This window comes from Catharus ustulatus, chromosome 7, assembly GCF_009819885.2.
Source record: "Catharus ustulatus isolate bCatUst1 chromosome 7, bCatUst1.pri.v2, whole genome shotgun sequence".
NCBI lineage: Eukaryota > Metazoa > Chordata > Aves > Passeriformes > Turdidae > Catharus > Catharus ustulatus.
The window spans coordinates 1061127-1084762 of NC_046227.1; the positions used below are offsets into that span (position 1 = coordinate 1061127).

At 44.3% G+C, this 23636-nt stretch overlaps 2 protein-coding genes and 2 pseudogenes across 2 annotated transcripts; all 4 read left to right on the forward strand.

The window, feature by feature from the left end:
• The first annotated feature begins 2643 nt into the window (after positions 1–2643).
• LOC116998658 lies at positions 2644–8811 on the forward strand (annotated as a pseudogene).
• A 2662-nt stretch (positions 8812–11473) lies between these two features.
• LOC116998659 (UDP-glucuronosyltransferase 1A1-like) lies at positions 11474–13423 on the forward strand. The gene is made up of 2 exons (XM_033064659.1): positions 11474–12369; positions 13379–13423. Exons 1-2 carry the CDS (start codon positions 11521–11523, stop codon positions 13421–13423), a joined length of 894 nt encoding a protein of 297 aa, XP_032920550.1. The 5' UTR covers positions 11474–11520.
• Positions 13424–15761: 2338 nt separating this feature from the next.
• Positions 15762–17566, forward strand: LOC116998660 (annotated as a pseudogene).
• Positions 17567–18093: 527 nt separating this feature from the next.
• LOC116998661 (UDP-glucuronosyltransferase 1-6-like) lies at positions 18094–19863 on the forward strand. Its single transcript, XM_033064661.1, has 2 exons — positions 18094–18978; positions 19819–19863. The coding sequence occupies exons 1-2, from the start codon at positions 18130–18132 to the stop codon at positions 19861–19863; spliced, it is 894 nt and encodes a 297-aa protein (XP_032920552.1). The 5' UTR covers positions 18094–18129.
• Positions 19864–23636: the final 3773 nt, after the last annotated feature.

Consider the following 23636-nt stretch of genomic DNA (forward strand, 5'->3'; position numbering starts at 1 on the left):
GTCCAGATTTTCTGCATTTCATGAGAATTATTTGTGAATCTGTTCAGTCTCCTGCTTTCAGTCTGTGCTATCTCCCACCTCTCCTGCGCTGGCCCTGTCCAGAAATTGCTTTTCCATGTCTAAGGGTGGTTTATGGAACCACCCTTAAACAGGTGGGAATCCTTAAAATCAGAAGGCTTTGGGTAAGCTGCAAAAAAAACAGCCTCAGTGACAGCAATCTACAATTAGAGCTAAGCAGAAAGCATCAGGCGTGTCAGAAGAAAAATTATATTAGACGTAGAAAGCAAGGACAAATAGAACAATGGTCAGTGTATTAACACTTGGCTAGAATAACTCTCTAAGCTACAGAAAAGTATATCTAGCAAGATATTAGGAAGGTCTAAGCTTAATAATGGAGCTCTGTGCATTGTATTTTAAGGCTTAGAAGTAGGTATTGTATTTGAAATAAGCAAGCATTGTTTTAACCAATGGTACATGAACTTATAATGGTTAGGTAGAACTACTGTCAATATGCTTTTGCTTTTTGTGATTGGTCAAAAAACTTTCAAAGCACATTGTAACATCACGTTCTGCAGCTGCTGCCCATGATGTGAGCTGCTGGCATCTTCCCGTTGTCCCAACTGTGCAACGAGACTGATACTTGGGAGGGAAAAAATAATAAAGCAGCTCAAGATGTGTTCCATTCGAGTCTTGTCCCATTCGTGCTTCTGTGCTTAAACCCCTGGCCAGCACTACTCTATTCTTTGTGCCCAGGCCCCCTGAGAGAGACGACAGGCGCACCGTGGTTATTTTGACCACAGCCTCTTTATTCCTCTAAAAGTTCCTTTCATAACCTCCTAAATGTATCTCTTTAAGCTCCTGTGATTGGCAAAATTTGGCTGTCCAGCTTCCTTTTGACCAATTTCAGTTTCTTGCAGCCAGGCAGGGACCATTGGACCAACTCCCTAACTTTTCTCGTCTTTTCCCCTGGTGGGTTGTTTCCCACCAGTGTGCTTTTCTATATTTGGTACAGTATAAGCCAGCTTATACCGTGACAATTCCCAGTTTCTTTTTTTTTAATTTGAAAAAAAATTTTGAAAATGCAAATATGTAGCTTGTTGTTTGTTATCTTACCTGCAAGGATCCTTTTGCATGTAAGATGACATTGACAGCGTGTTTCAGATTTTGTCAAATTTTGTTTTCTTGGTTGTCGATGGATTTCCCAGACCTGAGGCTGCAGTTCTTATGTTCAGGAGCAATTTGGTCTTTTAACAATAGAATTATAACTTAAAACATTTTACTTTAAAACTGTGCAAAATTTCAACTTTGCAAAACAATTTATAAGCAGGAAGATATTTTGTGAACAAGCAACTTTGTTATTTCAATGTCCCTCAACTCTGCAGTAGGAGATAAACTCAGTTTTGTGACAGGTGAACTGGGCTCTGCTCTTGTGCTCTTTGTAGATTTTCTACATCCCAGCTTTTCTTGCTCTGTAAATTCAGGGGTCCTGTCTAAGTGCCAGTGTCTCTTCCTGTTGTTATCTTCACAAGCAAGTGTGGAAGATATATCCTCCCTTTGAGCCCTGACATGTGCTGAAATCTAAAGTGTCAGTTATCAGCAATTTCTGAGATATGTACAGTAATTTCACGACTACAAGGCGCACCCTTATGACTACAATTTTTCCCTAAACCCGGAAGTGCGCCTTATAGTCCGGTGCACCTTATATGATCTACAAAGTTGTGACATTTGCCACCCTGGAAGTGAGAGCCGCGAGGGGGGGCGGTGCTGCGGGAGCACCGAGTAGCGATGGGGGGCAGCCGCGGGCGGCCCCAGGCACATGGAGCAGCATGGGCAGGAAGGCAGGGGGCGGCCCCGGGCGGCCCTAGGCACCGGGAGCAGCGCAGGCAGGAAGGCAGGGGGCGGCCCTGGGCGGCCCCAGGCACCGGGAGCAGCGCGGGCAGGAAGGCAGAGGGCAGCCCCGAGTGGTCCCAGGCACCAGGAGCAGCGTGGGCAGGAAGGCAGGGGGCGGCCCCAGGCCCCGGGAGCAGCGCAGGCAGGAAGGCAGGGGGCAGCCCTGGGCGGCCCCAGTCACCGGGAGCAGCGCGGGCAGGGAGGCGTTACTACTTTGTTACTTTGTTGTGCGCGGCGGCCTGAGCCGAGGGGCCACAGCCCGATAGGGGCCGACGGGGCCGCAGTGCTGGGGGCAGCGGCGCCACAGCTGATAGAGGTAGGTGCGGCCAGCGGGGCTGCGGCCAGCATGGGCCAGCGGGACCGCGGTGCTGGAGGCAGCGGGGCCACAGCCTGATAGGGGCCGACGGGGCCGCAGTGCGCTGAGCCGAGCGAGGGATGGGCAGCAGGGCAGTGGTGCCACCGAGCCGAGCAAGGGACGGGCGGCTGGGCTGCTCCGCAGAGCCGCGAGGGGGAACAGCATGGTGCCACAACGGAGCTGCGAGGCGGAACGGCACGGCAGCAGAGCCGATCCGAGTGAGGGACAGGCAGCACAGCAGGAGTGCCGAGCCAAGCAAGGGACAGGCGACATGGCAGGAGCGCCGAGCCGAGCGAGGGACAGGAGGCATGGCGGCGGCGCCGAGCCCAGTGAGGGACAAGCGGCATGGCAGGAACGCTGAGCCAAGCGAGGGAACGGCACGGCAGCTTCGCGGAGCCATGCGGGGGAACAGCACCACGGCAGAACGGAGCCGCAAGGGGGAGGCGGCCCTGCAGCTGCGCCGAGCCGCGCCAGCCGGCACTGGGGGCGGGTGGGACTGCCAGGGCCCACTACACGGGGAGGGCGCCTGGGACTGCCTTTGAAAGCCTACGCCGATCTGTGAAAAATGTTTCCAAATTGAGCCCCGCCAGTAAACTCCACGATCGCGGGTTTCCATTACTAATTCGTTACTTTGTTGCGCGCTGCATGGATCTTCGCAGCAAAAAAAAAAGGTGCGCCTTATAGTCCGGTGCGCCTTATCTGATCTACAAAGTTGTGAAATGTGCCGGCTCCCGGGGGTGCGCCTTATAGTCCGGTGCGCCTTATGGTCGTGAAATTACTGTACTATCTCTGTTACTCATATCACAGGTTCAATTACTTAGTAATTATAACATTACAATTCAACATTAAACACAAACCATTCAGTTCAAAACCATTAACATTTTATAAGCAAAATACCCTTTAACTTAAAACCATTTCTAATAATAACATACATCTTTCTTTTATTCCTTACTCTCCTTTGTTTTATTTAACCAATAAACCTTTTAACTTAAGACTATTTCAATTAAGAACACAAATGTTTCCAATTCTCCTTTCTCCCCCTTTCTTTGATTTTGAAATTAGAACAGAGGAAAACATGCATTTTGAATTACCTTAGTTTGGTGAAAATTGTAATTGTTGATACTTTACAATCCAATTTTAGTGTTTAATATTGTTCAAGAATTTTTCTTTTAAATGATAACTTAGGAGAATCTTCTCCGGATAAGATTCTTCATGTTTATCTCAAAGGAAAAGGTTTTAGCTTTTGCAAGGCTAAATCAACTAGATCAAATTACAGTAATTTCACGACCATAAGGCGCACTGGACTATAAGGAGCACTTTTTTTTGCAGCGAGGCTCTGCCCCCAGCTCCCCCCACACGGTTGCTGGCCGAGGCCCCGCCTCAACCCGGCAGCCATTGGTCCCCAGGCCCGCCTGTACCCAGCAGAGGCGGTGCCGCGGGCCCCCTGGCCCACCTACACCCAGCAACCATGGGCCCCCGGGACTGCCTGGACCCGGCAGGGGCGGTGCCGCGGGCCCAACCTCCAACCGGCTGCTGTGGCACTTCCGGCTCCCCCCACGGCTCACAGCTCACACTTCTGGTCTGGCAAATTTCGCAACTTTGTACATCAGATAACGCACACCGGACTATAAGGCGCACTTCCGGGTTCGAGGGAAAATTTTAGTCAAAAGGGTGCGCCTTATAGTAGTGAAATTACTGTACTTGTTTTCAATTTTAACTCAGAAATACTTGAGTTTTATAATTTTCTTCCTTTGTCAGTCAAATTGCAATCTAGCCACAATTGAAATAGACTGAGAAGGTTTTGATGGTAAACATTCCTTTTGCTTAGCTAATATTCCAACCTGGCCAGGGCTGAAATATTAGACTAGGCAAACTATTTTTCCTATTATCTTTTCAAGCTAAACCTTTATTAAATTTTGAAAAGTGGTAAGAGGTAAGTATTTTAGAAAACTATGCAATTTTAATTTGACAATGAAATAGCCCTCACCAAACTAATTCACATAATTTTGATTCATTAAATTTATAATGTTAAAAGAAGTAACATATTCAAGTTTTTTGGATGGCTAATAATATATAATGCTAGTGCAATGTATACAAACAACATTAACAAACATTTTAGTGTAAACTTCAACATAGATTTAAAAAATATTAGGCCATATTTGCAGCATTGATAACACACCTTTTCTGCAACTGTAAAAGAACAGGTGAACAAGGCAAATATTAGCTTAGTAAAGTTTGCAAAATATACAGGCTTTAACAAATTTAGTTTTGAGATGGGTAAAGCAGCTGTTAAACCTTCTGAGGGTAAACATTGCTTGGATTAATGTCTTTAAGTTTTCCAGTTTTTATTTTCACTGTCTCAAGATATGAGGCAAGTAACATTCTGCCACATATATTGAGAAGATAGTTTGTTCTCTGTCGCTGTGTTTTAGCTTTTTATGTGTCTGGTGGTAGCTTTTTAGATTGACTTGCTTGTTATTGGTTTTATGGAGCTTTATTTTGGTAATTCTTTTTTTGCTGATTTTCATGTGGTGAGTATTTTTTAAGGGTTTTTCCCACATTCCAATTTGTGTAAGTGTTTGTGTCCCACCCCCTCCTTGAGATGGTGGCTTTTCGTGTGATTGGGGCTGTTTAGAAATGCTACTTTCCCCTTTTATATCTATGTGTTTCTCCCCTCTATAGCTAAATGAAAGGTTATTGTGTAAATGTTTATTTCCCGGGGAGAAATTTCCCTGTCCCCATGGACGCTGGGTGTTAATTAAACCAGGGACATGGAAATATCCTCCCTCTTCCCTTAACAACTTACAGTTTTCAGCTGGGTATGTAAATAAATTTAAAAGTGTGGTGACTACCTTGGCTTCGGAGATCACAGCAGGATCAGATGGAGCTGGAACTGTTTCCGGCTCTTTGCTAACGTTATGTTGTTTTGTATTATTTTCCTGGATGTCCTGGGTGTTTTCTTGTGCTGCGATCTCTTGGAATTGATCCACTTTCGACTTTTGATACAAAGAAACAATTGCAGTAGAATTGGAGCTAGAAGTTTTCGGAGCTGGAGAGTTTTTCGGAGCTCTGGTGCTTTCCCTTCCTGGTTCCGGTGGCTTCTCCAGGTATTCCTAGAGTGCCGTCATCGGGGATGTCCTTCTCCGGCCAGCTGTGGGCAGGGGTTTCCATGGTGTCTCGGGGCAGAACGACGCCTTCCTTCTCTGCCGACAACATGCCCTGGTACAGGCTGCGCTGGGGTCGGGACCCCTCCCCTTTGAGACTGGGCCGTGACAGGGGGTACCACCCACACGGGTTGGGTCGGAGCTGGCGACAACTTCCACCAGGGCTGGCCCAGGGGCGAAACTGCGCCCCACCAGAGTGGCCCAAGGCGGTGCCATGCCCCACGAGGCAGGCATGCTTTGTTCTTTGTCCCTGGTTGCCATGTGGCCGACGCCATCTTGAGACCTTTCTTGGATCCCCCTTTTCCCTTCCTTTTCTTTTCGGGATAGTGCAAGACGCCCTTCTGCCTCCTTTTTATCCGCTGCTATGGTTTTACTGGTTTGCAGAGTTCCTTCTAGGGCGGCAGGCTGATCTAAAGCTACTGGGATCGTCTCCATTGTTCTGTTATTCCCCAGAGTTGTTTTGCACTGAGAAGGTATTTTTTTTCTCTGTGCTGTCATTATTAGGAGGTTTACCACGTTTTTCTACCCCTCGCTTTTTACACTGCATTTCCGATTTTATCTGTTTTATCAATTTTATAATTGTCCTCCACGGTTTTACCACTTTAACTGCCTCTGGATCATTTTTCATAGCTGTTTCTATTATATTTTCCCCAAGATTATTCCAATAGTCCATATCTAATGCTGTCTCTTCTGTCAATTCCTCTCCCTTTCCTTTTGCCCATAATATTACATCATGCAATGATTCCTCTGAGTACTCAAATACCCATTCTTCTAGAAACAACTTCCATACCTGGAGAAACTTCCATACCTGGAGAAACTTCCATACCTGGAGAATTGAGCTGGGATGTGTAGAAAGTACTCCTCCCATCCTTCGGCTGTTTTCCCTGGCTCTGGACAAAATTTTCTTCAAGTCGCTGGACCTTTTTCTAGAGTATCAGGACTTACTGCTTTCCCTGGCTCTGGCCAAAAGTTTCTTCAAGCCTCTGGACCTTTTTTCTAAAGTCTCTGCACTTCCCTGGCTCTTTTTCCAGCTTCCCTCATCTCCGGGCAACCTGGTTTTTTGCCAGGTTTTTTTTCTCCTGCCTATTAGGGCAACCTCCCTGGCTCGAGGGCCAGCTAATTTTCCCTGCCTCTTATTTTGGGCAGATTCCCTAGCTCAAAGGCTAGCACCCATACTTTTTGCAGGACTGGCTTTTGTTGAAATCATGTCGGCAGGTCACCACTTGTTGCTTTGGGTCCCCATACGGGCCACCATTTGCTGCTTTGTGCCCAGGCACCTCAAGAGCAATGACAGGCATGATTCTTTCAACCAAGAAGCCTCTTTATGCCTCTAAAAGTTCCCTTTATAACCGCCTAATGTATCTCTTTAAGCTCCTGTGATTGGCACAAAGTCTGGCTGTCCAGCCTCCTTTTCACCAATTTTGGCTTCAACAGCCAGGCAGGGACCATTGGACCAACCCCCTAACTTTTCTTGACTTTTCCCCTGATGGTTGGAGTTCCACCAGTGTGCTTTCCCATATTTGATACAGCATAAACCAGCTTATACTTTGAAACTACTCCATGTGCAGTGTGACAGATTGGGGCTACTCAGGGCAGTCAGAGTACACTTTGTAAGTCATGAGACAAATCCCTTTGCCTCAGACTGTAAGGATTTATTTCTCCTGACTGAGCATGCTGGGAGGCCCACCTCCATTTATGACCAGAATGGAAAAACTTTGTTCTGATGATAGTTCTTGATGACAAGGAATTCTTCCCTAGCACCATCCAAAAGGCTTTACTCTGGCATTGCTTTTCCTTGCACAAAGACAAAACATTCCTGCAGTGGGATTAGTGGAAGGTGTCACACTTCTCCTAGATTTTGTCTTCCTCACAATACACAAAAGGGGTTTTCAAGACAGCAACCAAAGTCCAAAACTCCTTTGTGTCCATGTTCTGACCTCCTCTCCCTTGGTTTGCCCTGAACCCATCCATTACTTCACTTTTTATTGCAGTGCCAGGTGAAAAAAAGCCAATCAAGGTTGTTCTCCTCAGATATGGAATTGCGTGTGCATCTTAGTGACTATGACATCTTCGTAAGGGATGCTTCTAGGGGATGGAAATTCAACATCAACCTCGTGTCCTCAGGAATGGAGTTGCATCCATTCTGCTGGGTGTATTTTTATAATTTTCTCTCCGTGTGTTTACCAGGTCAGTGGTTTTAACTACAATGATTGTTACAACATGACACTCCTGCTCTTGGTGTCACAGATTTAGTGCTGACAGATCTTAGTGCTGACAGACTTTGAAAATTAAACATTAACAGAAATACAAATGTTTTCCTGAGGCCACACCTTCCTTTTCCTTCTCTTCCACAAACATAGGCAAAATCAGAGGTGAATCAAGACCATATTGGGAAGTTAAATACTGATTGCTGTAGGCAATAAATTCCCTGCTTAGTCTGCATGGAACATCCTGTAAAGGACTGCGTGGATCCCTCCGGAGCAGAACCCTCTGGTTCACTCCCACTGAAATGGCTCTTTTTTACGGAGGTACTTGGATATTTCTCCTCCTGACACTGTCTTTAATGCTGGTTGATGGTGGCAAGATCCTGGTGGTACCTCAGGATGGAAGTCATTGGCTCAGCATGCGCCCAGAGGTGGAGAAAACTGCAGCACAAGGGACACGAAGTTGTTGTGGTTGTGCCTGCAACCAGTCTGTATATGAAGTCAAAGGAGCCTCAGAATTAAACAGTGAAAGTGTATCCAATACCTTACAGAGACAAATAGTTGGGTGAAATGCTCAAGACATTTGTTAATGAATGCCCATTTTATTGAACAATCTGTTTGGAATGTTGTTCTTACCTCGTACCAAAGCACAACAGAAATTTCCTCGGTCTTCTTCACCAACTGTAAGAGCCTTCTGCAGAACGAGGAGCTGATGCAGTTCTTGAAAGAGAGCAACTTTGACGTGGTTTTCACTGATCCCATCCTGATGTGTGGGCCCCTGGTGTCTGAGTATCTTTCTGTTCCTTCCGTCTACTTCCTGCGGGGCTTTCCCTGTGGAATGGATTCTGCTGCTACCCAGTGTCCAAGCCCTTCTTCCTATGTGCCCAGGTTATTCTTGGATAATTCAGACAGCATGATGTTTTCCCAACGGGTGAAGAACATGCTGGTCAATCTGCTGGAGCTCTTTTACTGTAAGCCTATCTATGATAAGTTTGAAGAACTTGCATATGAGCTTTTCAAAAAGAAAGTGACAGCAACAGAACTCCTGAGCCGTGGATCCTTGTAGCTGAAGTGGTACGATTTTGTGTTTGAGTTCCCCAGACTGGTGTTGCCAAACATGGCTTTTATTGGAGGGATTAACTGTGCTCAGAAGAAAAATCTGTCCCAGGTTCAAAATTCTGTTTGTTTTTTATATTGAAAGGGCAAAAATATAAATGTGTCATAGAATGGCAGAATGGTTTGCATTGAAAGGGACCTTAAGGATTATCTCATTCCAAACACCTGTCATCCTGGGCAAGGGATGTCTTTCACATCCTTATGTCAAATCCTGATTGGCAACAGCTTGGTGTTTAATGATAGAAATCCTGCATGATGCAGAAATGTTATTTCCTAATACCAGCATTCAGATTATATCACACTCTGCCAGACCTAAAGCCTTATCAGACTTAATTAGGACAATTTAAGTGGCATGTAGCTTTTATGCAAATGATAATCTCTTTTGTTGAACTGAGGAATTTTGGTATCCTCCTTTCTCAGATGTCTCCTGGACTGCCAGTCCCTACTTCCGTATGTCCAGTTTCCTTTCATCCACAGTGAAGGTTATAGAACTGAATATTTCACTGTATTCTATCACAGCTAGATTGTTTTCTTTCCATCAGCCTTTATGATCAAGTTGTCAATATTTGAGCCCCAAAAGAAATCCTTTTTCCAGTTCCATCCACCTCTTCTTTTGTACGTCATTGATTTAGGTTTTAATCTTTTCTGTGTATGGCTGTCTCCTGGAAATCTCCATTTGGACTTCTGTTTACCAACCTTCCTGTGTTCACTTGGCAGCCTTGTCTCAGAATTTGGCCCGTGTTCTGTGCATCTCCTTCCTCTGAGCAGTTTCACAATTCCCATTAAGATGATCCATGTTGTAAACTACTAATATGAGATCAACATGGGTGGTGGAGCTGCTGCTCCTATTGGGGGGAAGGTTCTCAAAAAAGTCCAAGATTTCCCACCAGACTTGGGAAGAACCATGCAGAAACTGCATGGGAAAAAAAGCTGTAACAGGGATTTAAATCTAAAAGCTCCAGAATGTCTTGAAGAAGGAAATGGTTTTCCATATTCATCTATTTCTAAACTTTTTTGAGAGGTTATCACCAGCATTAAACCCTCAGCCATTTAAAACCAAGAAGGATCTGGACACAGTGTTGAGGTCATGAACTGGCCCAACATTGGCCATGAATGGAGCCCACACTGGCTGTAAATGATTTGTGATCTGTAGTGAGAGAGGTGTTGTTGGTCTGGGTTATCTGGGGTACAAGGGTGAAATGGTCTTTTGCAACTTCATTTTTTACCTGATAGGATAAGGGGTCAGGTTAATGTAATATGGAGAGATGAGGAAACATTTTCTCCTGGCTTCTGATCTTCAAACAAAATGCAAGTTTCAATTAAGAAAAAATTAATTTTTCTTAGGGTTTTGTTTTTTGAATATTATACCCAAATCCAAATGCCAGGTACTGCAAAAACACTGATTTCTCTTTTTAATCTTTACTGTAAGTTATGTCTCACTGTATTACTTGCTGCGGTTTCATTTGGGAACAAAATGCTTTGGAAAATGCTAAATTACCTCAGTCTGTGACAAGTCTTTCAGCCTCCTGTGACAATGATGGAAAAGTGTCCTTTTAGTGCTCTCTTGATAGGCACAGTTCTCCCACGTGGGGTCAACAGTGTTTCTGAGCATCCACTCTGTGGCTACATTTTCTTCACGAATTTTCCCTGCATTTTGTCATCAGACCTAGGGCGTTGTGTGCTGCTGGCAAGAAGTGCCACAAAGCTGGGTTCTGCTGAGGGAAGAAGATGGCATTGAGCCAGTAACCTTAGTGTGGTGTGTGTGAAGGTGACACACCTTTCTTGACTTCAAGCCACCTTTGGAGTTCAAACCTGTCCTTAATCGTTCCTAATCGTTTAGTGCTGTCCATAGCGTTGTTGCAAAGCTCTGATGATCTGAAATGGGAGGAGAGTCAAAACGGCAGGGGCAGGGACAGAGGCAGAGGCAGAGGAAGAGGCAGAGCACAGCTACAAAAGCTGACAAAACAGCCCTGGCCTCTCTGGTTCTCAGCCAAGTTTAAGATTTCACACCAGGCGTGGGAAGAACCATGCAGAAACTGCATGGGAAAAAAGTTCCAGCAAGGATTTAAATCTGAAAGCTCCAGAATGCCTTGGAGAAGGAAATTGTTTCCCATATTCACCTACTTCTAAACTTTTTTAAGAGGTTATCACCAGCATTAAACCCTCAGCCATTTTTAACCAAGAAGGACCTGGACACAGGGTTCATTGGCCATGAACAGAGCCCTCATTGGCCATGAATCATTCATGGTTTTTAGCGAGAGAGGTGTTGTTGGTCTGCATGATCTGATGTACAAGAGTGATATGCTCTTTTCTAACTTCATTTTAAACTGGATAGGATAAGGGGTTAAGATAAAGTTCTATGGAGCAATGTGGAAATATTTTCTACTGGCGGCTTATCTTCCCAAAAAATGCAAGTTTGCTTTAAGAAAAATTAATTTTTCTACAGGTTTTGACTGTTGAAAAAACAGCAAAATCCAAACCACATTTACTGTAATAACAATGATTTCTCTTGTTAATCTTTTTTGTAAGTTATGTTTCACTGTACTACTTGCATCGGTTTCATTAGGAACTCCAGTGACTCAGCAGTGCAAGGATCACCAAACTTGCCTTTCCAAGAAAGGAGGGAAAAGGCAAAAAAAATCACCCACAATGCAAAGCTGTGAATCATTAACTAAAGTATTACCACATAGCACAACATCACAAATCCACCCACAGTTGCTTTCCAAAGCACCTTCAGGCTACAACCTGCAGGAGAAATCTCTTCCACAGCCCCTACTCTGACCACAGCAACATGGCTTTGAGGCTTTGCTGTGCCTGGATTCCCATCCTCCTCCTCCTGCCCGGCCTCTCGGCTGGAGGGAAGCTCCTGGTGGTGCCCATGGTGGGAAGCCACTGGCTGAGCATGAAAGAGGTGGTGGAGGAGCTGAGCCAGAGAGGCCATGAAGTGGTGGTGCTGGCTCCTGAGGTGCGGTGGCAGATGGAGATGACACAGAACTACAAGGTGGTCACACATCCAGTGACGCAGACCCTGGAGGAGCTGGATAATGCCTTCCGGGAATTTGTCACCGTGCTCCTGACGGACAAGCCTTTCCCCCTCAATGCCATACAGGCATACCAGGTCTCAGTGGAGTTTTTCAGCACCTTCTTTGGGCAGTGCAAGGACTTGTTCCACAGCCAGGAGACCCTGAGGTTCCTCAACCAAAGCGGCTTTGATGCCATCCTGACGGATCCATTCTTTATGTGTGGGGCCATCCTCGCCCACCATCTCTCCCTTCCTGTTGTGTTCTTCATGAGGGGATTGCCTTGCAACCTGCACTTTTCAGCCCCACAGAGCCCAAGCCCTCTGTCCTACATCCCTAGAACCTTCAGCTTCAATTCGGACCACATGACTTTTTTCCAGCGAGTGGAGAACGCCCTGATTTCCCTCCTGGAACTTGACTATTGTAATGGTCTCTATGGAGAAGCACTTAAGCTTTCCTCAGAAGTTCTGCAGAGGGATGTGTCCCTCACGGATCTCCTGAACTCTGCTGCCGTTTCGATCATGAGGTTTGACTTTGTGTTCGAGTACCCCAGGCCAGTGATGCCCAACATGGTCTTTATTGGGGGTGTCAACTGTGCTAAGGAGAAACCACTGCCTAAGGTAATGTTCCTGTGCCTTCAAATTGTACATTTTTTCTATGAAAAGTCATTACTTTCTTACAGGAAATTAATCGCTATTGATGGGGTTTTTTTTTTTAATTTTTGGTAATTATTCAAATCAACTAGGTTTGGTTCCTTGTTTCCACAGGCTGAAACCAAATAACCTTGATAGAAACTTCTTTGAATTAATGAGAGTTTTGGAACAAACCAAACAAAAAAGGGATTTCATCTTTTAGATGGGAATTCCTGTCCTCAGTGAATGTGTATTAAGCACCAACCAGATACAGTTCTGATTTAATTTTTAATGGTGTCAGACATATATATTCCTTTTATCTTATCATAATCCCAAGTGTCATCTTTTGTTTTTAACTACCAGCTCATCAGCATCAGTTTATTCTGTTTCGTTCTATTTTCATAATAATTACAGTAATTTCACAACTAGAAGGTGCCCAGGATTACAAGGTGCACTTCCGTGTGTCGGCAAATTTCCAAACTTTTGCCCATATATAAGACGCACTGGATTATAAGGCGGACTTCATGGTTTCCATCAAAATTTAAGTCAAAAGGGAGTTCCTTATAGTCCTGAGATTACTGTATTTCAAAACTGGCTGGCTGTGTTACGTTAGTCCTTTTTCGAGGGGGTGGAATATAAATGTGGCATTGAAATGGCAAGAAATAATCTTGCAATCATGGATTTACTGAAAGACACTTGAATGCAGAACTCAGGTAAGTTTTTAGACCTACTCCTTGACATCTGCTTTTACCAGAATTGTTCTTCAGGGTTGGTAAAGCTACTCTAGAAATCTGAATCTGGTTTGATAGTAACCATGTAATCTCTAAAATGGTAGCACTGGAGATTTCTTTCCAGGCACAAAGCAGGACACAAATCCCTTCCCTTGGAAATTGCTCCCACGCTTCTGAAATATCTTCACGCAACATCTCTACATCTTTCAGCTGAAGGGTTGGGGTTTTTCTTTCTTCTTTCAGATTTCTTTTATGCTCTTTGACAGGCTTATGAAGAGCCCTCTAAACCTGATAAACAAGGCAAAGAATAATGCTATTAACTAGAATATTAGGATCAAATTCTATCTAAGGTAATCTATCGTGTTAGGGCTCACAAGAGTGGTGCCAGGTTTAAGATGTAAGAGGCAGATTCTAGCTGGTTACACAACATAAGTTTTTACTTTTATATCCTGAAGTTCTCAGAGCTGCAAAGAGTTTGTAACTTTGCTACAAGGGTAGACACATCCTGCCCTCATTTTATCCCTGCAAGCTCTTGCCAGGTGAAAATCAAGTTTCACACCTGGAAAAATCTTCTGTGTTTCTCCTTTCTTCAGTCTCTTTTCTAGCTACATTTTCTACAGACAGCAGAGGAATTTCTCCTATTTCACTCTGAATATCCTGCTTGGATCTCACTTCAGCTGATCCTCTGCTAATCTAAGAACTTCACCCTTTCTATGTCTGTTGTCCCTTTATCTCCAATTTCTCTTCCCCTTCCTGTTGTTGCCTGACTTTTCCCACAGTTTTTGCTCTGATGGTCTGGTACAAAAAGTAGGGAGTCTGTGGAGTCCATAAGAAAGTGTGGCCATCCTATCTAGAGGCTTTTTCTGTTCTAGTCAAGGGAAATGAACTTGTACTTGCAGTTTTCAGCCAACTGATTTGTCATTGAAAATCTGATCAAGTGCAGAGTAGAAAACACACCAAGCAGCATCTTCCAAGTTCATTTGGTCAGCTTTGTCACAGCACTTGCAATAAACCCTTTGTGTCCAGATTTTCTGCATTTCATGAGAATTATTTGTGAATCTGTTCAGTCTCCTGCTTTCAGTCTGTGCTATCTCCCACCTCTCCTGCGCTGGCCCTGTCCAGAAATTGCTTTTCCATGTCTAAGGGTGGTTTATGGAACCACCCTTTAACATGTGGGAATCCTTAAAATCAGAAGGCTTTGGGTAAGCTGCAAAAATAGCAGCCTCAGTGACAGCAATCTGCAATTAGAGCTAAGCAGAAAGCATCAGGCATGTCAGAAGAAAAGTTATATTAGACGTAGAAAGCAAGGACAAATAGAACAATGGTCAGTGTATTAACACTTGGCTAGAATAACTCTCTAAGCTACAGAAAAGTATATCTAGCAAGATATTAGGAAGGTCTAAGCATAATAAGGGAGCTCTGTGCATTGTATTTTTAAGGCTTAGAAGTAGGTATTGTATTTGAAATAAGAAAACACTGTTTTAACAAATGGTATGTGAAATTATAGTGGTTGGATAGAACTACTGTCAATATGCTTTTGCTTTTTTGTGATTAGTCAAAAAGATTTCAAACATTGTAACAACATATTCTTCAGCTGCTGCTAATGATGTGAGCTGATGGCATCTTCCCCTTCTCCCAACTGTGCAACGAGACTGATGCTTGGGAGAGAAAAAATAATAAAGCAGCTCAAATGTGTTCCACAGCGGTCCTGTCCCATTCGTGCTTCTGTGCTTAAACCCCTGACCAGCACTACTCCATGTGCAATGTGACCGAGTGGGGCTACTCAGGGCAGTTCCAGCACCCTTTGAGTGTCACAAGTCGAATCCCTTTGCCTCAGGCTGTAAGGATTTATTTCTCCTGACTGAGCATGCAGGGAGGCCCACCTCCATTTATGACCAGAATGGAAAAACTTTGTTCTGATGATAGTTCTTGATCACAAGGAATTCTTCCCTAGCACCGTCCAAAAGGCTTTACTCTGGCATTGCTTTTCCTTGCACAATGACAAAACATTCCTGCAGTGGGATTAGTGGAAGGTGTCACACTTCTCCTAGATTTTGTCTTCCTCACAATACACAAAAGGGGTTTTCAAGACAGCAACCAAAGTCCAAAACTCCTTTGTGTCCGTGTTCTGGCCTCCTCTCCCTTGGTTTGCCCTGAACCCATCCATTAGTTCATTTTTTATTGCAGTGCCAGGTGAAAAAAAGCCAATCAAGGTTGTTCTCCTCAGATATGGAATTGCGTGTGCATCTTAGTGACTATGACATCTTCGTAAGGATGCAAGTTTGGCTGCTTCTAGGGGATGGAAATTCAACATCAACCTCGTGTTCTCAGGAATGGAGTTGCATCCATTCTGCTGGGTGTATTTTTATAATTTTCTCTCCGTGTGTTTACCAGGTCAGTGGTTTTAACTACAATGATTGTTACAACATGACACTCCTGCTCTTGGTGTCACAGATTTAGTGCTGACAGATCTTAGTGCTGACAGACTTTTAAAATTAAACATTAACAGAAATACAAATGTTTTCCAGAGGGCATACCTTCCTTTTCCTTCCCTTTCCACTAATATAGGTAAAATCAGAGGTGAATCAAAACCATATTGGGAAGTTAAATACTGATTGCTGTGGGCAATAAATTCCCTGCTTAGTCTGCATGGACTGTAAAGGACTGCGTGGATCCCTCCGGAGCAGAACTCTCTGGTTCACTCCCACTGAAATGGCTCTTTTTTTCGGTGGTACCTGGATATTTCTCCTCCTGACACTGTCTTTAATGCTGGCTGAAGGTGGCAAGATCCTGGTGGTACCTCAGGATGGAAGTCATTGGCTCAGCATGCGCCCAGCGGTGGAGAAACTGCAGCACAAGGGACACAAAGTTGTTGTGGTTGAGCCCGCAACGAGTCTGTATATGAAGTCAAAGGAGCCTCAGAATTACACAGTGAAAGTGTATCCAATACCTTATACGGATGAATACTTGGGTGAAATGCTCAAGACATTTGTTAATGCCCATTTTATTGAACAATCTGTTTGGAATGTTGTTCTTACCTCGTACCAAAGCACAATAGAAATTTCCTCGGTCTTCTTCACCAACTGTAAGAGCCTTCTGCAGAACGAGGAGCTGATGCAGTTCTTGAAAGAGAGCAACTTTGACGTGGTTTTCACTGATCCCATCCTGATGTGTGGGCCCCTGGTGTCTGAGTATCTTTCTGTTCCTTCCGTCTACTTCCTGCGGGGCTTTCCCTGTGGAATGGATTCTGCTGCTACCCAGTGTCCAAGCCCTCCTTCCTTTGTGCCCAGGTTATTCTTGGATAATTCAGACAGCATGATGTTTTCCCAACGGGTGAAGAACATGCTGGTCAATCTGCTGGAGCTCTTTTACTGTAAGCCTATCTATGATAAGTTTGAAGAACTTGCATATGAGCTTTTCAAAAAGAAAGTGACAGCAACAGAACTCCTGAGCCGTGGATCCTTGTAGCTGAAGAGGTACGATTTTGTGTTTGAGTTCCCCAGACCGGTGATGCCAAACATGGCTTTTATTGGAGGGATTAACTGTGCTCAGAAGAAAAAACTGTCTCAGGTTCAAAATTCTGGTTTTTTTTATATTGAAAAGGCAAAAATATAAATGTGTCATAGAATGGCAGAATGGTTTGTGTTGAAAGGGACCTTAATGATTATCTTGTTCCAACATCCTGCCATCCTGGGCAAGGGATGTCACTCACATCCTTACGTCAAATCCTGACTGACAACAGCTTGGTGTTTAATGATAGAAATCCTGCATGATGCAGAAATGTTATTTCCTAATACCAGCATTCAGATTATATCACACTCTGCCAGACCTAAAGCCTTATCAGACTTAATTAGGACAATTTAAGTGGCATGTAGCTTTTATGCAAATGATAATCTCTTTTGTTGAACTGAAGAACATTGGTATCCTCCTTTCTCAGCTGTCTCCTGGACTGCCAGTCCCTACTTCCGTATATCCCCTTTCCTTTCATCCACAGTGAAGGTTATAGAACTGAATATTTCACTGTATTCTATCACAGCTAGATTGTTTTCTTTCCATCTGCCTTTATGGTCAAGTTGTCAATATCTGAGCCCCAAAAGAAATCTTTTTTCCAGTTCCATCCACCTCTTCTTTAGTACATCATTGAATTAGGTTTTAATCTTTTCTGGGTATGGCTATGTCCTCAACATTTCCATTTGGACTTTTGTGTACCCACCTTCCTGTATACATTCGTCAGCCTTGTCTGAGGTTATGGCCCATATTCCATACATCTCCTTCCTCTGAGAAGTTTCACAATTCCTATTAAGCTAATCCATGTTATGAATTACCAGTATGAGATCAGAATGGGTGTTGGAGCTGCTGCTCCTTTTGAAGTGCAGGTTCCCATCAACATCCAAGATATCCCAGTAGGCTTGGGAAGAACCACGCAGAAGCTGCATGAGCTGGCCCAACATTGAGCGTGAACAGAGCCCACACTGGCCGTGAATGATTCATGATTTGTAGTGAGAGAGGTGTTGTTGGTCTGGGTTATCTGGGGTTCAAGGGTGAAATGCTCTTTTATAACTTCATTTTATACCTGATAAGATAAGGGTTTAGGTTAAAGATGTAAGGAGAGGTGAGGAAACATTTTATTCTGGCTACTTATATTCCAACAAAATGCAAGTTTGGATTAGGGAAAATTAATTTTTTCTCATGGTTTTGACTATTCAAAAAATCAAAACAAAGGCCCAGGTTCTCATATGAATCTGTTCTGTAAGTTATGTTTTACTGTACTGCTTGCATCGGTTTCATTAGGAACTCCAGTGACTCAGCAGTGCAAGGATCACCAAACTTGCCTTCACAAGTAAGGAGTGAAAAGGCAAAATAAACCACCTACAATCCAAACCTGTGAATCATTAACTACAGCACTACAATGTAGCACAACACAATAAATGTGCCCATCAGTTGCTTTCCAAGGCACCTTCAGGCTACAACCTGCAGGAGAAATCTCTTCCACAGCCCCTACTCTGACCACAGCAACATGGCTTTGAGGCTTTGCTGTGCCTGGATTCCCATCCTCCTCCTCCTGCCCGGCCTCTTGGATGGAGGGAAGCTCCTGGTGGTGCCCATGGTGGGAAGCCACTGGCTGAGCATGAAAGATGTGGTGGAGGAGCTGAGCCAGAGAGGCCATGAGGTGGTGGTGCTGGTTCCTGAGGTGACCTGGCTGATAGAGACGACACAGAACTACAAGGTGGTCACACATCCAGTGAGTCAACCCCTGGAAGAGCTGGATAATGTCTTCCGGGAATACGTTGCTTTGCACCTGACAGAGAAGCCTTTCCCCCTCAATGCGCTGGCGATGTACAATGCCTCAGTGCATGTATTCAGCACCTTCTTTGGGCAGTGCAAGGACTTGTTCCGCAGCCAGGAGACCCTGAGGTTCCTCAACCAAAGCGGCTTTGATGCCATCCTGACGGATCCGCTCTTCATGTGTGGGACCATCCTCGCCCACCATCTCTCCCTTCCTTTTGCATACTTCATGAGGGGATTCCCTTGCGACCTGCACTTTTCAGCCCCACAGAGCCCAAGCCCTCTGTCCTACATCCCGAGACTCTTCAGCTTCAACTCAGACCGCATGACTTTCTTCCAGCGAGTGGAAAATGCCCTGATTTCCCTCCTGGAGCTTGACTACTGCAACGGTTACTATGCAGAAGCACTTAAGCTTTCCTCAGAAGTTCTGCAGAGGGATGTGTCCCTCACGGATCTCGTGAACTCTGCTGCGGTTTGGATCCTGAGGTTTGACTTTGTGTTCGAGTACCCCAGGCCAGTGATGCCCAACATGGTCTTTGTTGGGGGGATCAACTGTGCTAAGGGGAAACCACTGCCTAAGGTAATGTTCCTGTGCCTTGATATTGTATATTTCTCTATGAAAAGTCATTACCTTGTTGCAGGAAGTTTATTGCTATTGATTTATTTCATTATTATTATATCTGGTAATAATTTTATTCACCCAGAATAGTGTAGTTGTTTTTCACGGGCTGAAATCAAATAACCTCGATAGATACTTCTTTGAAATACTTAGGTTTTGAAACAAACCAAACAAATAAGGGATTTAATCTAGCAGATGGAAATTACTGTCCTATGTGAATGTGTATTACGCACCAGCCAGTTCCATTTTTAATTACATTTTAATGGTGTCGGACATATATATTTCTTTTATCTGATCAGAATCACTAGAGCGGTTTTTTGTTTTTAACTACCGGCTCATCAGCATCAGTTTATTCACTTTAGTTCTATTTGCATGATAATTACTTCCACAGTGGCTGTCTGTGTTATGTTATTCATGTTTGCAGGGGTGAAATATAAATGTTGCACTGAAATGGCAAGAAATAATCTTGCAGTCATGAATTTAGTGAAAGATACTTGAATGCAGAACTCAGATAAAATTTTCAGACCTACTCCTTGACATCTGCTTTTACCAGAATTGTTCTTCAGGGTTGGTTAAGCTAATCTAGAAATCTGAATCTATTTTGATAATTACCATGCAATCTCTAAAATGGTAGCACTGGAGATTTCTTTCCAAGGACAAAGCAGGACACAAATCCCTTTCCTAGGAAATCGTTCCTGCACTTATGAAATGTCTTCATGCAACATCTCTGCACGGTATCTTTGAGCTGAAGGGTTGGGGTTTTTCTTTCTTCTTTCAGATTTCTTTTATGCTCTTTGACAGGCTTATGAAGAGCCCTCTAAACCCGTTATAAAAGGCAAAGAATAATGCTATTAACTAGAATATTAGGATCAAATTCTATCTAAGGTAATCTATTGTGTTTGGTCTCACGTGAGTGGTGCCAGTTTGAGATTTAAGAGGCCAATTCTAGCTGGTTACACAACATAAGTTTTTACTTTTATATCCTGAAGTTCTCAGAGCTGCAAAGAGTTTGTAACTTTGCTACAAGGGTAGACACATCCTGCCCTCATTTTATCCCTGCAAGCTCTTGCCAGGTGAAAATCAAGTTCCATACCTGGAAAAATTTTCTGTGTTTCTCCTTTCTTCAGTCTCTTTTCTAGCTACATTTTCTACAGACAGCAGAGGAATTCTCCTATTTCACTTGGAACAGTTCCCAGTAGCCGCCTGCAAACAAGATTCATTTGAGTTGTGGGAGTGAAATGATATCTGCTTGTTCACACACACAGGGGTAAAGCCCTGGGCTGGTCATTAGTTCCCAGAAACATAATCTTATGAGAAGAATAAATAGTTATCCAAAGCTTTTTGATCCCATTTTTCAACAGGTAAGAAAAGTAAAAGGATTACTGGGAGAGAGAACTAGAGATTCAATACAGAGATTCTTTCTCAGAGAAGGAATCCACAGGGGGTTTTGTTACACCAGTTCCATAGTTTTTCACAGGCAGGGGAATAGGATAATGTGGTTTCATTCCAGATAAGACCTCCTCCCTGCTGTATGTAATGTGGTCCTGTGGAAGAGCTGCTCTCAGCAGAAGGAGCTCAGGCTTGTGCAGAGCTGGCTCGACTTATCTCACTCAGATGGGAATTCAGTCCGAAATTGCATAAGGATCATCAGAGAGGCTGTGGGAGGACATGAGATCACAGGGCTGGGCCTGGGGGAACACAAACTGCTTTTACACCTTGACTAAGCTACCTCAAGCTGATTTCCTGTTGTCCTGCACTTTGCATGGGGATCTGTCTCAGCAGCAATTACACCTTCATGGACAGGCAGAGAAATCCCAAGTTTCCAACTCTTCAGATGTCTGGAAGTTTAACACAAAGCTTGCACAATCAGAGCTCATGTCTTGACTTAACAAGTACCTGAATGCTGGCACGATGCCCTTTCAACTAAACTCAAACTGTGAGCACTGAGACACTCTGGTGACAATCTCATGTTTAGCCAAATTTCATGAACAGTTGCTTTTTTGGCTAGCTCAGAAAACCAAAGTTAGTATGATTTGATTACACCAAAGTTCAGGAATTTAAGCTATAGCCACCTCTATAAGTTCTCCCTGGTTTTTCCTAATATAAGCCTTTATTTAAGCAACTGGTTAACTGAAAACATTAAATTAACCCTAGGTTTAAGTAGGTAGCTACTCAAGTAAAGAAAAGTGAACTAAATAAACACCTTTTTCTCACCAGCACATGGTTAAAGAGCACAGGTCCTGCTTTAAAAGCCTCTCATTTTCACAGGGTTTCTATTCATGGCTTGGGAAACAGCTGCCTTGGAAATGATCTGTGTTCTGTGATTTGCTTCTTGCTCTTAAAAAAAAAATTCTGTTCCTTTCCAACTCACATCATTGCTTTTATGGGTTGTTTTTCCTTGAACGATAGTGTATGTCCACACTCAGGTGAAAAATCTGAGGGGGAATCAGGCAGGTTCCTGTCAGCAGCCATCAGCTGCACTTCCCAGATGTTGCTTAGCACCAAAAAGAAGGTCTGGTTTCAATTATACAAGGATTCCTCCATGGATAAGCCCGATCCATCATCCAGAAACCAGAAACTCAAATTATATAGAATCACAGGCTGGTTTGGGTTGGAATGAATTTTTAAGCTCATCCCATTCCCCCTCCTGCCATGGCAGTTGTTACATGGACATTTCTGGGTCCGAAACAGAGACGCAGCACTCTGTGATCCATGTGACAAAAAGCACTTTATTGTTCTCAACTGGACCTTAAATACCCTCCTTCAATGTTCCTGGGCAAGCATTTGTGATTGGTTCAAGGTTCAGGCTGCCCAGCTCTCTGACCAATAGCCCCTGCAGCCAGGCAGGAACCCATTGGGTCAAATCCCTGTCTGGTTTGGAGTCCTGTTCCTATGCCTGTTCCCTGGAGGCCTGGCTATCAGACCAGGCTGCTTTTCCCATATATGGCCGAAATCAGTTGCCCAGTAACAAGCCAGCTTGTACTGTGACAATTCCCTGTTTCTTTTTTGTGAATTTGAAGAAAAATTTCAAAATGCAAAGGTGCAGCTTGTTCTCTGTTATCTTACCTGCATGGGCCCTCTTGCATGCAAGATGACATTGATAGCATGAATTTTATTTCAATGAGGCTTTTACCTAGCTTAATAAATTTGGTTTTCTTAGATGGTGGTGAGTTCCATGTACCTGACGCTTCAGTGCTCGTGTTGAGGAGCAGCTGGGCAAGTTTACTGCCTTCTGGTTTCACATATCACAATTTAACTGCTTAACAATAGAATCATAACTTAACTCTAGAACTATAAGACTTTAAGCCTCTTCTTTTAAAATTATAACTTAATAAAGCATTCAGCTCTAGAACTGTGCAAAATTCTAACTTAGCAAAACAATCTGTAAACAGGAAAATATTTTGTAAACAAACAACTCTGGTATTTCAATGTCCTATAACTCTGAGAGGAAGATGGAATTTCTGTTATTCCTATTACAAGCTCAATTAATTAGTAACTATAATGTTACAATTCAATGTTAAACAACAAACATTTAGTTCAAAACCATTAACATTTTGAAAAACAAGAAACCATTTAACTTAGAACCATTTCAAATAAGAACACATATTTCTATCTCTCTTCCTTTCTCTCTCTTTCTTTGTTTTTAGAAATTATGACAGGAACAAAACACGCACGTTTGAATTACAGTAATTTCACGATTATAAGCCGCACCATTTTGACTAAAATTTTGGTCTGAACCCCAAAGTGCAGCTTATAATCAGTTGCGGCCAATATATTGATGAGGTTCAGAAATTTGCCAACCTGGAAGTGAGAACCCCCACAGCCCCAAGCCGAGCTGGAGCCCACCCGGGCCCAGCAGGGGAAAAGTGGGGCCGATCCGAGCCTGCACAGCCCCAGAAGAGGAAAAGCGGGGCCGATCCAAGCCCACCTGGCCCCTGCGGGGAGGCGGCGGGGCCGATCCAAACCCGCCCAGGCCCAATCCGAGCCTGCACGGCTCCAGTGGGGAAGCAGCGGGGCCGATCCAAGCCTGCACGGCCCTGGCGGGGGAAAAGTGGGGCCGATGGGAGCCCGCCCAGCCCCGATCCAAACCTGCATGGCCCTGGCGGGGAGGCGGCGGGGCTGATCCGAGCCCACACGGCCCCGGTGGCAAGGTGGCAGGGCTGATCCAAGCCTGCACGGGTGCAGTGGGGAGGCAGCGGGGACGATCCGAGCCCGCACGGCCCCAGTGGGGGGGTGGCAGGGCCGATCCAAGTCTGCATGGCTCCGGCATGGGAAAGGCAGAGCCGATCTAAGCCCACCTGGCCCCAGCGGGGAAAAAGCGGGGCTGATCCGAGCGCACACGGCCCCAGCGGGGAGGCAGCGGGGCCAATCCGAGCCTGCACAGCCCCAAGCCAAACCAGTAAACTCAGCGATCCTGTGATTCTGTTACTAATTGGCAACTTTGTGAAAGTTGTGCAAGCATCCTCGCTGTGAACGAAAGTGCGGTTTATAATCAGGTGCGGCTTATAGACCTAAACTTTGCTGACACCCGGACGTGCGGCTTATAATTGTGAAATTACTGTACCTCAATGTGGTGAGAGTTATAATTGCTGGTATGTTATAATCCAGTTTTATTGTTT

What these genes read in the sequence shown, in the direction of transcription:
- LOC116998659 (XM_033064659.1), top strand. Translation starts at nt 11,521, where the DNA reads ATGGCTTTGAGGCTTTGCTGTGCCTGGATTCCCATCCTCCTCCTCCTG. An exon ending in AGGAGAAACCACTGCCTAAG is followed by an intron (nt 12,370 to 13,378) that starts GTAATGTTCCTG and finishes GCTCTTTGACAG; the next exon opens with GCTTATGAAGAGCCCTCTAA.
- LOC116998661 (XM_033064661.1), top strand. Translation starts at nt 18,130, where the DNA reads ATGGCTTTGAGGCTTTGCTGTGCCTGGATTCCCATCCTCCTCCTCCTG. An exon ending in AGGGGAAACCACTGCCTAAG is followed by an intron (nt 18,979 to 19,818) that starts GTAATGTTCCTG and finishes GCTCTTTGACAG; the next exon opens with GCTTATGAAGAGCCCTCTAA.